Here is a 13,851-nt window from a genome sequence, read left to right as displayed (position 1 = left end):
TCCAAGTTACTCGACGTTATAGAAGGTTAATTACCTTTTGTATGTGTTTTTTTCACGCGGCGAGATGCCGAATGTGTATGAAAGGTATTTCGTAAAATTTGCAAGCTTACTCCGGAATTTATTTTAGGACGTGCGTCGGACAAACGAGAACGGGAAGGTTTTGAAGTGGCTCACAGGGAGCAGCATTTCGTGCTTTGAAATCGCTTCCTGGCCCAGAGGAATGCGTTTAAAAGTTTAGAAACAGGGTTTATCGAAGCATCCGAGGCATTTGGTGTCTCATAATTATACACGAACCTAATAAAGCTTCTAAGAATTCGAATACGAGACCAAGTTAGAAAAAATTCTAGAATTCTACGTCGACTTAAGGGTTAAAGGTGGGAAGTCGCTGATGACGCTTGAAAAAATTCGCGTACGACGACACGTTCGCTATATGAGAAATCCTTTTTCAGAAAATTACCACCTCCTCGTATCCCGATGTTATAACATTCCGTCGTACTAAACGTGTGCAAACTCTTTAATTAACCTTTAGCATTAACACGACAGCTACGAAAAGAGAGAAAATAGTAAAAAAGGCATCGTCAATTCGCAGAGTGGCCGCTAGCAGAACGGAAGCGACGGGCGACGGAAGAGGGAGGTTTTCTCTTTGACCTAAATGGCCGTCCAGTTGGCCGGTGGCCAGTTCCCTGTGTCCGTGCACTCGGCATCCAACCCTTTACTTATATTTTTCGATATCAATTTCCCCAGGACCGATAAATTAATCGGTTGCCAGTGGCGACCGCTCGTTGCTTCCTGCTCGTAAAATGTTTACGCGCATCACCAACGCTACAGGAGAATTAAATTTCCCTTTATGCTTGTACGGAGGAGGTTGTGCAACCTGCGAGAAACGAGGTAAACGAATGGGCCGCTGTAAACATAGAAACGCGACACGACGGTGCAGCAGCAGTTACATGTACCGCGCTCATGAATTTTCTGTTTCTTCTGTTTGAAATTTCTGTCTCGGTTGTCTGTGCATTAATATTTTCATGAAGTTTGTTATTTCGGAATTTTGATGAATTGCTCGATGCGCTAAGAGGAGAGAATTTAATTTCTTAAGAGCTTACTTAATCGTATTTTATCTTTCATTAATTTTTTTATTGCGTTCCTTATTAGTTTTAGTTGCATTGTTTTCCTGAGCAACTGAGATTACGTACGCTAAAGGATTTAGCGTTATTATCTCGTTATTAAAGCCACTGATTTGCCTTGTATATTAATGATAACTATTAATATTGTTTGAAAAGGCGCGTTAAATTCCGCGCGAAATTATTGCGAAACAGCGCCAGCCAATCAGAGCGTGCTTTTAAGTTCGACGGGGCCCGTGACGTCATTTTCACATAACGCTCGGCAAGTGGTACTGCGTAACACGGAATTTCGTATTCTTTTTTGGTTTTGTTCAAATTTTTCTATCAAATTCAAGTGATTTGTCGCGAAAGTAGCGTTGCGTAGTGAAAATGGAATCCGGAATCAGCTGTGACGACCCGCAGTTCATGAATATGTTGGAAACCTGTCTGCGTGTAGAAATTGAAGCAGCCAAGAGCACGTCCTCTGGTAAGTAACCTCTTTATTTCACTGTTACTAGCCATTTTCCTTAAAATAATGTCATACGCATCGATGTTTGTGTTAAATTATTGTTAGTTTATGATATTTGATATCCCATATCGTTTGATATTTGAAACGATACTCTACAGCTTTTGCAGTGATTAACACCGATTGATATTTGAAATAACATTGACAGTATTAAATAAATGTCGTCAAAATCATCCTTTTAGCTACTTGAAATAAGATAGTTTTTTGTCGGATTTGATATTATGTACAATATAGGTTATGTATGGTTCTTAATTCTTTAATAACACGTACATAGAATCAAATTTTATGATTTATTTGTGACATCTGCAAGTACGATACTACGAAAATCGTGTTTTTATAAATTTTTCTAAGAAGTTGCAAGTGAAATAAAAGAATTGAAGACTAAGATGCAGACACAATTGCAAACGAGGAAGGAGTTGAAAGAAAAGGCAAAGAATACAGAGGATAATATTGTGATTTTAACTAACATTTTAAACAAGTACGTAATATAATCGGATCAACGCTACTTTGAGCTATTCATTAGGTGTATCATTTTGAAAACTCGTTCATAGGCACAATAAATATATTAACGAAATTTCTAATAAAATCGAGCTAATGAGACTTAATTTGGATAACGATTACAAAGTCATGGAATTGGACTGTGGACAATATGAAAGTATTTATAACGAATACGAAAGAGTATGGGAATCATACCACGTACGTAATTTTCTTTGCATCGCAATGTAAAATTCCAGATGAAAATCGGAAGATCGTCTCGTTGAATTTCATTCTACGATTGCAACGTTATTTAGGCAAAATACGAAGAATTTCCTTTAGCCAAGGTGAGGAAAGAAAACAAGGTAAAATTGGAGAAGCTTCGAGTTAATAAAATGGTGATGGAATATAAGATCAACGAGTTCGAGAAAATTTTGAAGCAGAGAGAGCGGATTACGTGGCTGAGAATGCGCGCGAAAATCGTCGAGCTTGCGCGCGCAATTTTAGACCATATGGGACTCGACAAAGAATGGAAAGATCTTAATCGAAGTATCGAAGCACGCGAGAAAGAGTTGAATACGATCAAGACGGAGGTTTTTTTTCACAACTTTTTACGAATTTTCGAGATTCTTAATTTTCTTTTCATAGCATGATTCTTATAGCATGCCATTTTCGGTTTCTTCCGGTTCTTAGCTAGCTGTACAGTTGAAGAGGCAAGAGGAAGAGAAAAGGGATCGAACGTTGAAGTTGCTGGAAATGCCACCGCCAAAGATTAATTTCTCTCACATGCGCAAGATTTACCATGGGTCGAGGATCGGCTCGCACAGTGGCTGGGGAAAAAATTATGAGAATTCCATAGGTGCTCCTTCACTTCTTTTATCACGAGATGTCCTTTAGAGAAGGGCTTTGAGAATATTTTCTTTTTTCATACTCGACCATCTTTAGTTTAATTAAATTATTGTAGATTTGATCTCTCGATCATCGAATCCAACACCTTATACAAATTTTATTCATCTGAATAATAATTATGATAATAATAATAATAACAATAATAAAGTAATTTATCTGAAATTAAATTAAGAACTGACTCGTCGAATTCAGACTCCCTATCAGTGGATACCTTGATGTTGGAAGAAATGTGTCTAGCAGAAGGTAATACCGTACAATCGCCGTCAGAAATTTCAATCCATATCGGGAAAGATCAGAGTATTCCTCATGACCGTCCGATCGATTCAAAGAGTCCTTCCCTGGACCAGGGACAGCAGGAAATAGAGCACGAGGATGTAGCAAGCGAGGTGGACGGAATCTTGGTTTCAGAACCGATCGATGCAGTCGAGGAGGAAGTGGAACAAGGAATAGACCAGGAACTAGAGCACATGGACCAGCCATCCGATCTTTCGAAAGATAAGCACACAGGCCAACGTTGCGAGGATCTTGAGGAGGAAATGGACGATCCCGTAGCGAAGAAAATGAGATTGATCTTGGATGAAGGGAAGTTTGTGGCGACACCAATGAAGATTATTCCATTGGAGAAAACGAAGAGTCGTTCGGTTGATCCATCCCCTCGTGCAAGAATCGCAAGGATTGAGACAGTTCGCTACAATGTGTCTCCAATGACCAAAATAGAGAAAAGTAACTCGGATCGAGCTGTATTATAGGCCAAAAGAATTGGTTGATCCACATCTTTTATGAATTTTTTAAACAACTAAAAATTCTGTAGCATTGGAATATATTACTAAAATTTTTTAACGTGATCCTCCTCAACCAAATCTTTTGGCTTCTAGCATTGTATATTTTCTGCTATGAATAGAAACTAGCGTGTTTTCAGCAAATAATGATTTGGTCGGGCTAAGGAAAAGTCAGGTAACAGATCAATTTGTTGAATCAATGATGACGAAGACGCCTTTGACAAAGAAGCCTGATCAAGACAAACCCAATCCCTCCAGTATGTTTACACCTCGTCACTACGATTTTTCTGATACCAGTGACATGAGTTTCTGTATGGATAACAATATGAACACTCTGAAAGGTATTACCTTTAGCTTCTCTACTTTGCAATCTTGGATTTGTCTTATACTTTTCTATTTCGTGTTTTATTGGCTGTATCGCGTTCAGCTGATCAAATATCGTTGTATGGAGGGTCTGTTCAAGATTTCTGCGAGTGTTCCAACATATCCAGGGCCATCGAGGACGCAATCCCAGAGAGCAGCGCAAACGATCCATCGACCAGCAAGACTTACAATTTGCCACGTACTTACAATACTTCTGATCGAAGGCTTCCATCGTTTCGCTTTCTCACTCTCATACTTATTTTCTTGTTGCAGAATTCGATTTCAGTAACATTCTGAAACGTAACTCCAGCGGAAAGAATCTCTTCTAAATCCGAGCCGTCTCGAAGAAAGTCGATGTTCATTTAAAAGTTCTGTATTTGTTGTAAAACCTCGTTTGGACGAAATAAAATCGCGTGAAGCGAAGCTGAATGGGGCAATTTTTCTGGAACGGTAATAAGGCCGATTCTCGTTCGTTTTTCGCCCGAGCTGAATAATATTCGAGCGAAATTACGCGTGGTCGTAATTTTCACCCTCGACAGTCGGTAGAAAGCGTCCGGTGGCTCGGTTCCGTTCTAAGAACCCGGGAAAAGGAAACATGAAAGATGCGGACGGGGGAGGAAAGAGGCACACGCCAGGCTGGAGAGGGAGAAAGAAAGAGCACTCGGCTCGACGACTGGAAAGTAGGTCCTTTAAAGCGCCCCTTTGTGTGCCACTCTTTAAAGACCATTGCCACCGACATTTAATCTTCTGTCTGGATGTTTGTGAATTATTTAAAGGACCAACATGCGACGTCGTGTAGTCAAACGTTAGATCGTTACGTTTTTTGATAAATGACAAGACCTTTTTATGGTTCTACTTTATATGGATATCAATTTTTTCGTCGCGACTTATAAAATTTGTTGTGGAAAAGTGAATGTTGGTTGTATTCATGTATATGTACATAAGTTTTTGAAAGGTTCTTTATACGAACGTTAAAGTAAATGGAGTTACTGTCTGGAGTTGCTTTCACTGCAGGAAAATTCTAAATTGCTATTAGGAACTGAGCTACTTGTGGTTCTTTTAGAGGAACCTTCTGCGAAGTAATGACGCGAGCAAAACCCATTCGAGTATTAGAGTTTTTTTTAAGAAAAGAAATTTAAATTCTAGCTGAAATTATCCAACTTGTAAGGACTCGGTATTGACTATTAACTGAAATTACGAATAATACTAAAGAGGAACAACGTGCAGAAGATTAAACGATACTTTTAAGAAAAAAGGTAGAAGTATAGCACTTTGCCCCTGGTCCTCTTCTTTCCTGGGGAATTTGTTATCGAGAAAGACGTGCGAGGAATAACGTGGCTGGTAACTTCTTAATAAAACCCGACCAGTACCGTTTCGTCAAGCCCCGTTCTTGCGTATAATTGCTTTAACCGGTATAATTGATATAAATTAACCGGGCTCGCGTAGAGAATTCATAGAAGTCGCGGGAAGAATACCAAAGTTTGTTATTAGCTATCGTAACTTTCGCCAATGGACAGCCGACTTCCGTTATGAATGCAGTTTATAAAAGTAGTCGTATCCATTGGTGATACATCGTCGGCTTATTTTCAAACCTCCGACGTCGACGGAAATAGATGAGAAAATTTAATAAAAAAAAAAGAGAAAAAAGAAGAAGAAAGAGGAGACAGGAAGGATGAGAGGAAACGGAAGGAGCGAGCTTAAGGAAATTCATAATTGTGCCAGCGAGCGTCTTTGTTTAATGAAAAATGGAAGCGAGCCGTCGGGAGATCTCTTTAAAGAAGATGTCTTACCGTATTCCTGTAATCCTCGAGATACTGTATCTTCCCTTTAGACGGACGGATTATCATAGAAAAGAGAAGAACTACAGACTTGGCATTGGAATATAAATCGTCTGTTTTTTAATAAAGTCGAAGAAAGTATGATTACTTGCGACTGGACATTGTATAAAAAATTCAAGGTGGATCTCAAATTAAAGCAGGTATATTTTGGGAATTTGAAAAAATTCCATCATCGCGTTTCCTCTGAATAAAAATTGTATGCATATTTGTAACGTTTCTATTTTCATTGTGATAATAAATAATGAAACAATGAATCCCTTTCATGGCGATTATAACGTATCATTGAGTTAGCTCTAACTTATTACTTCAATTTTATCATTATATCGCATCATTTCACGATCCACTATATCGTTATCGACATCCAACACGTTTCCACATCAGCCGGAACACCATTTCCTTGACCAGTTTCGCTGACCACTCATTTTTTATCTGTTTCACAGAGAGCAAGCTGTTTTTCTTTCCGGATGGAAGACCTGGTTCCGTGGCTACGTGACTGGAATCCGCCCCCGCCATTGGCACGCCACTTTTCCTCAGTTGCTGGAACCAGTACTCCGGCTTGGATCATCTACGACCCGGTGCACCTTCATCGAATTCGGTGAGTGTACCATCGGCTTGACTGTTTTATCAACGGGACTCGTGCTCCTTTTTTTCTCTCTCTCCATTATCGGCGAGCATAAAAAGAGAACGGAACAACGTCTGAATCAGGTAGCCACAACGTTTTACGATCCCGTCTCTTGAATTACGATCGTGGTGGAAAAATGGGGATCGAAGACGAGCCACTGAGTCAGCTGGAACTTGCTTTACTTCGCATCGGGGAACGGTCCTCTGACGGTCTCAGTGGAGAATCAATTTTGAACTGTACATTATCGAACTGTATAACTTGTCCCATAGTTATAGCCCGATTCAGGAAGCGAGTAACTATCGCAAGGCATATACGATCGAAGTGAAACTTGCTAGGAATAGATTGGTTATGGGTATCGGAAAGCTGAGGCGATGATTGGATTCGATGTTTATGAGATCGTTACAAGGACGTTCAATGTGCCTTCGCCTGGTAAAGCGTGAAAGTTTGATTGTTAGCTTAGCTTTACAGATACACTGAGTATTTTTCCGAACACAATGGTTAAATGACATTTAAAACGCGAAATATTCGTTCGTTAATGCTTATTGCTATTCATTTTGAAGTATCGAGTCGAATAATAAGTTCGTCTTTCTATAGTTTATGATTTTACACGGAATATATCTATATAATTGACGATGTATCTTTTATTAAAAGTCAATGTGAATTTTGGATCATAATAGTAGAAATAATGGTATAGGAACACTAAATTTACACTTAGAATTTATATTAGAATAATTATATATTTATTTGATAAACGATTTCAAAGATATTCATCGATACATGTACGCGTCTCAGCACTTCCATTGCGACTGTTAACCGACTGAACAGTTTACATTCCTTTGTTTTTGAGATGCCGCGCGTACACACATACTTCCACAGACTGATATTCACATACAAGTATTACTACTACGCAGCTAACCTAATCTAGCGCATAAAATTATACATATCTCAATAGTCAAATACATGTATCTTTACATTCTTTAGACAATTTTTGTAACATTCTTCAAAAGTATATACATGAGTAAAAGGCGGACGAATTTATTACTCAACCTCATATATTCTTCGAAGATTAGAAAAGCTAATTTCTAAACAGTTAGTTAAGATCAGTTTATAGAAAATGGAAATACAACCACCATATTATAAAACAGAGTATATGTACAGTGGCTAGAAAAATATTTGCACGTCGTTTATTATATCATTCGCATGCTACAATAAATAAACGCAATGAAAATATATTAAACTCCCCGTGAAATGTAGAACCCGATAAAGAAACGCTTAGTCAGTCGCCAGTATAAGAAATAACGTCATATATCCACCGAAAGTCATTTAAAGTTCAAAATCAATAAGTCATTTCCTCTCGCTGTAATACTTTTTTCCACTCGTTTTTCGATCTCCATTTATCAGTAATCCGCAATATCCGCAGGCTTAAGTAACCGAGCCATAATTAACCAAAAATTACGACTCAAGCTTAGGATTGGTTAAACGCTACGTGGATTTATACCTTGGGTCGTGTTCCCTCTGCAAATTCCTTGTTGATAACGATGATTTACCGCGTCTGGACTCCCGCCGCGATCTTATTAGCCTCATTATAATGATCGCTCCGCGAGACAATGTGCCGACGATGTATGTACACGGGACGGAGACGGGGACGTTGATCAATTGGCGAGTTTATTGCGAAATAATTGCGTAGCCATGCTGCTCCGTGCGTTTTCGCGACTCTGATATATTATTCTCGTTCGTCGAGCAGCTTATCGGCGCAGCAGGGAGGAAAGCTCGCAAGCTTGAAACTCGCGCCGCGATTTATATTTCGCGTTACGTGCGGCTGGGTTAATTGTTATCAGGCTGGTTGAGCTTGTGCTCCGTGAAGGTAGCTAGATAGGCTGGTGTTCCGTGTGCTTTCCGCTGTGGGCCAAATTACGAGACGTATTCAAGGCAGGTTTTTATAATCCACCTTCCCTCTCCGCCCCACCGACTGAAATTCGTGACTACGAATTTCATGCAATTTTGCTAGCTTACGAGATAACGAGGTTGGAATAACATCGTAAAATTTGGTGAAAATCCTATTATTGTGAGATTAGAATTAGCGTTTATCTAAAATCACAGGTTGTATTTTTAAAAGATAAAGGCTGCGCAAGTAAAATTAGGTTGAGTGCAGAATTTCAACAAGATACGAATGACGGAAGAATGTAAGAGCTCTCCTTTAATAATAGTTGGCACTTTGTCAACTAATCGAAATCAATATACGGAAATACGAGCTAACACGGGCCAAGAGCAAACAAGAAGCCACTGCCAGCAACTTCGAACGAGGATCGACACCCCATAAGATCTGCAGACGCACAAATTGCCTTCCATCAACGCGTCTGTCTATCCCGTGTCTCTCCATTCCTCGAACACCATAGACTTGTCGTTAAAAACTACTTCTCCACGGTAAATTGCCAGCATTTAGCAACCACGACTCAAATGGCTTTATTCTTCGTAGTTAGTTGAACCTCGAAGACGTAAAAGAACGAAGGGTTTCCCCAAATCCGCTCGTAACGCGTTTCGCGCAGGTATTCCAGAATATCCGGTTTTCTTAGGCCGCCGCCGCAGCAATTGTAAATTCCACCTCTGTTTCGTTTAATCTCACCGCGAATATTAAGGTAACCTGGCTCGCATTTATAATCGCGTAGCGTTTTCCGTGGTGTTTGGTGTTAAACGGTCGCGTGGAGACAATAAGTGGAAACGCGGTTGCTTTATGTTGCTGGCGGTTTTGTGTTAAGGGAAGCTAGGGAGATCGATAGCGTTTAATACGTCGTGTGCTCGAATAAGGGGAACCGCCCAAGTGTGAGACGTGAAACGAATGCGGAAGTATTTAATTTCTCGTTTGGTTTCGTTGGCGGGTAGCTGACGTTAATCGAGGATTAATTATTTCTGGCTTTTAACCGGGCAAAGAGTATTCTAGACTAACTACGGTAGCGATATATACAGTCAGTCGCGAAAGTCACACGCTTATCGAATTCTCTGTACCTGACTTACCCGAGAAATTGAAAACGCATTTTGTCACGCAATTATTTATATCGCGTTGCGTATCGATACAATTATTCTTAATGCGTTTCTACAAAATTGAAACAAGCTGAAATATAATGGAAATATATACAACCCTGGAGACCTAGAAAGATAAGGTAGATGTAACATTTTTTTTCGCCTACAAGTATTTGCTAAAGGGAGTCTTAACTCTGTGTTTATTGATTTTTTCTTAAATAAAATTTAAAAACGACAGAGTAGTAGAACGTTATCTGGCTGTATATTCAGAGGAACTTTGTGTGCTTACGCCCGGTGGCAAATGTGATTGAATTGTAAAAAGATACAAATTCTTGTGCGAACTAATATGAAAGTAGAGTATCTTCGATTTAGCTTACGATTTTTCCATAATTTTGAAAAATAAGAACACGACAGATTTAAAAGATTAACTTCAGACATTTATAAAAATTCAAGCGATTAAGATATCAAAAAAATTGTGCGCCACATTGTAGATATAGATGTAATAAAGATTTCGAGTTAATGGGATGAAGAGTTTGAAAGATCGAAAAACATTGTTTCGAGAAAAGCGCGTTTAAGGTTTTAGGTTAATCTTTCTCTACAATAAAAGGACGCACACGTATTCGGTGTTATAACTGAGCCATTTTTTAGAATTTCAAAATACCATTTTAACACGGTATTCTATACGTATGGAGCTTTAAAAGAACAGAAGAAAGTTTCGATTTTTTAAAGTCGACGTGGTTGCACATTGAAAAAATGAAACATTTGACTCACGAAAATTTTCTAAGCAAAATTACGTTAGAAATTGCAAAACCTTTGATTTTATCTGTACCTTAAAATATCTTATATTTGATGGGACGTATACGGATTTTCGTAAGTGACTGTAGGTCGTAGAAAAATCTTGTCAGTCATCGACTAACGAGTTTGTAACGTAGCGTGAAATAAGCGAGAAATTAGTTTTCAAGTAATACGTGTTTAATTTTGAATAGCGTTTCCTGAATCGATTCCAAACAGCGATCCACAACGAAGAATCGAGAAAGTCCAATTTTGCCGTAAATTTTCGAATACCTTACGCGTCTGAAATATCGAATTCTCCTTAACGGGGAAATATTTCTTCCCACTTTATAATCTTGGTAAAATACCTCGGAGAAAATATTCGAGAACATTTCCAGTCCCTTACGTAAGATGCTCCGCTGCATGAAACTTTAAAGTAGGTTATCAGGTAATCTCGTTGCTTTCCATTCATATTCCATTGTTTCTTCGATATCTGGTGAAAAGGGCGACGAAAGTTTCCACGTAACTTGTTCCCTGATCGCTTTCCATCCCAGTTCTTTCCCGTACCACCGCCTGTTTCGAAACTTTCTTTTACAGAAGGATCGATGAAACGGTGGGAAAGTCGTGTCATTAATTTTTCCGTCTGTTTCCTCGGAGCGGCAGGGTCGAACAAACAGGCAAATATTTCTCCTAACGCGTCGCCTCTACCCCCTTTCCTCGTTGTTTCGGCGAACGAGACTTCCGCTTAGTTCTCTTTGAAGCGGCGAATAAAAGTTGCAGCTGCAATTTGCAGGGGCCGATATACCGTTCGTCGAACGCGATTCGCTTTGTTAAACGAATCGTTCCAGTTCGTTCGAGTTCACCGCAATAATCAACCAAGTTCTTTCCATTTCAAACGAGATATCTTTAATTATTTTGTCGGTTTCTCGTTAACCGTTTGGTTAACATCGAGTCTCTTTTCAATGATCGAAACGCGCGAGACACGGACTTTCCTTGAGGGATAAATCATGAGAATTAAAGGGTCGTACGGGAGTTTAGGTCGTTTTTGCTCTCGCGGATTTCCCGGGCAAACTACCCCCATTTTGTCACGGTCTGTCGATAGCAGCTCGTCTAAGTAAGGGAAACATCCCCTGTCTTTCGTGGACCGAACGATTTCATCATGGATCTCGTAAAACGGCGACGCTCGTTACTGCCCTCCATATTTTCGAAAATTTATTTCCCACGTTTTTACGTAGTCGTTCGTTTTAAATCGAACAATTCTTCGAATCCCCTTCTCCTTTCGACCATTATTTATTCTTTTATATATATATATATATATATATATATATCTCTCTCTCTTTTTTTTATCGTATTTCTATTTTTCTACCAATTCCAATCGTAATCGCGTCAAAACGATTACGAATTCTATCTTCCGATAGTTAAGTAATTGCAAGTTTCGTAATTTCTTTCGAAACCTTTTCCAAATTCTGAATGCCATCGAATGGTGTAAGAAGTGAGATTTTTAGCGTCGTATTTGTAAAACGAATCGTATAAAATATTTCGCGTCCGATCAAGTAGATTTCGTTTGTTCCACGAACGAACACATTGTGTTTCGACGATTCCATTAACATTGGCGTCGCACGATCACAGGCTCGTCCGGTTTACTCTGCCAAGGGTTAAATCGCGTGGAACCCGTGCCACGAGCTCGGAATTATTTACAGCAAATGGCGGAACGATGTCGCGCGGTCATCGCGCTGGCGGCTTGTCGCCTCGATTAATCTATGACATTTCCGATTTTGGTGCCATTATTGAAGGAGTTGGAAATTGAACGATATAGGATACCAGATGTTATATGGCGAATTATTGCCGTTTATAACTGAAATGGAAGACGAAAAGGTAATTATTCGACAAGACACTATTTATACAATCGTCACTAGAGAAAAGTGGTTTCAAAATTTTGGAATGGAATTATCAATTGCCAGCATTGACCTCTTTACGATCAGGAAAATCCAGCTATAGAAGGTCTATTTGAGCTTAAAAAGGAATAAAATCCGCGTGGGCGGATATTCAAAAGCTTTGAACTAGTAATTAGTGGGTAGCGTAACTAATAGATTAGTAGGAGTAATTAATGGTAACAAAACTAACATTGAGTTTATATTTTTTCGCATGGCAAACCACAAGTTTGAAAGAAAATTTAATTTCTCCCAGACTTGAAAGAAAGAAAATTTTTGTTTCTTGTATCTTTAGTTTTGTTTTATAGCATAATACGAAACTATACAAACGGTTCCGTCAATTCTCGTTTTAATATTACGAAAGATCTAAAAATAGGGTTGAATTTATGTTTATTCACGACACTGTATGTATATACAATATTTTTATCTTTACTCACGAATACGACATCGAACGTTATTTTTCTATCGCTCATTGCCCGAAAATTACTAAGATTTTTATCGTACGTAATCGTGGGAGTGGAAAAGGACGTATGAAATGGACATTACGTTTCGCAGTAAGTTTGGGAAATATACGTTTTCTTGCCGTGAAAGGGCAACGTTTGCGCGACGTGAAACTCGATTATAGTCGAATGTAACGAAACGAGTGGGCCGCGAGGGTCGGGATAAACAAATACAGAGGAAAAATAACGGAGGTTGGAGAAAAGGCGTCTAACGAAGCAGAAACTCTTTGGAGTGTGCTGCAATCACGATAGAGAAAGGGAGGACGGTCGCGTTTTGAGTTGCTGGCTTTTGAAACGAGGTTCGATCGCGGCCTCCGCAGGAACAATGAGAGGATCGGTTACTGCATTCAGCCGTCGTGACAATGAGTCGACCGAAATGTTCGTGGCATGGAAAGGGTCGAAAGAGGTGCGATTGTATCTGCCCCGGGGACCGTTTTCCTCCGTGAAAACCGACGAATCTCCGACTAATTATTGTTTCGATTCGGTGAAAAAGGCCGAAGGTCGCGAGTCTTTTCGTCATTCAGACTCCACGTGGCGAGAATCAATTGGAATCTCGGGAACCTGGACGATTGTCTGGTTCGTTTCAAACGAATTCGATTCGATCGTTAAAATTCTGAATGCGCGTATATGACGACAATGTTCTTGGTATCCATCCGTCGTTTTAGTAGTTCTCGTTTATACGAGTGGCGATATTTCATTCTCGCGAGCTAACTCGATTCTATTGGAAGACCGAAGAGCGCTTTAAAGTAGAAGCAACTGCAAGTGCAACGTTAATCTTGAACGTTAAACTGGTTCTGCTACTTAGTTCCCGACGAGGCTTTTTAAAGGGATTTAATGCCTCGGATTCTCGAGAATTTTTCATTCTTGCAAGTTAATTCGATTCACTGCAAGAGCCGGAAATTTCTTTATAACGATCTTAATCCTAACTCCGCTGTCATTTAACCTTGCTACGATCATTGAATTTTTACGCTCCAATCTTATTCCAGTAAACGCTTTTAACGTTTTAAGAGAACGTTAGAAAAA

The 13,851-nt window shown here is 39.4% G+C and overlaps 2 protein-coding genes across 2 annotated transcripts in view; one reads left to right on the top strand and one right to left on the bottom strand.

The window, feature by feature from the left end:
* LOC139994251 (uncharacterized) overlaps window positions 1-13,851 on the bottom strand; it is a 179,553-nt gene that overhangs the window by 41,957 nt on the left and 123,745 nt on the right. The window lies entirely within an intron of this gene.
* Window positions 1,198-5,805, top strand: LOC139994239 (uncharacterized). The gene is given in 9 exon segments (XM_072016692.1): window positions 1,198-1,584; window positions 1,975-2,107; window positions 2,109-2,319; window positions 2,415-2,690; window positions 2,791-2,956; window positions 3,199-3,729; window positions 3,926-4,126; window positions 4,213-4,347; window positions 4,422-5,805. Coding segments are annotated over 9 exon segments (1,806 nt in total). The 5' UTR covers window positions 1,198-1,487; the 3' UTR covers window positions 4,478-5,805.

This window comes from Bombus fervidus, chromosome 14 (assembly GCF_041682495.2).
Source record: "Bombus fervidus isolate BK054 chromosome 14, iyBomFerv1, whole genome shotgun sequence".
NCBI lineage: Eukaryota > Metazoa > Arthropoda > Insecta > Hymenoptera > Apidae > Bombus > Bombus fervidus.
This window is presented reverse-complemented; position numbering and strand designations above follow the sequence as displayed.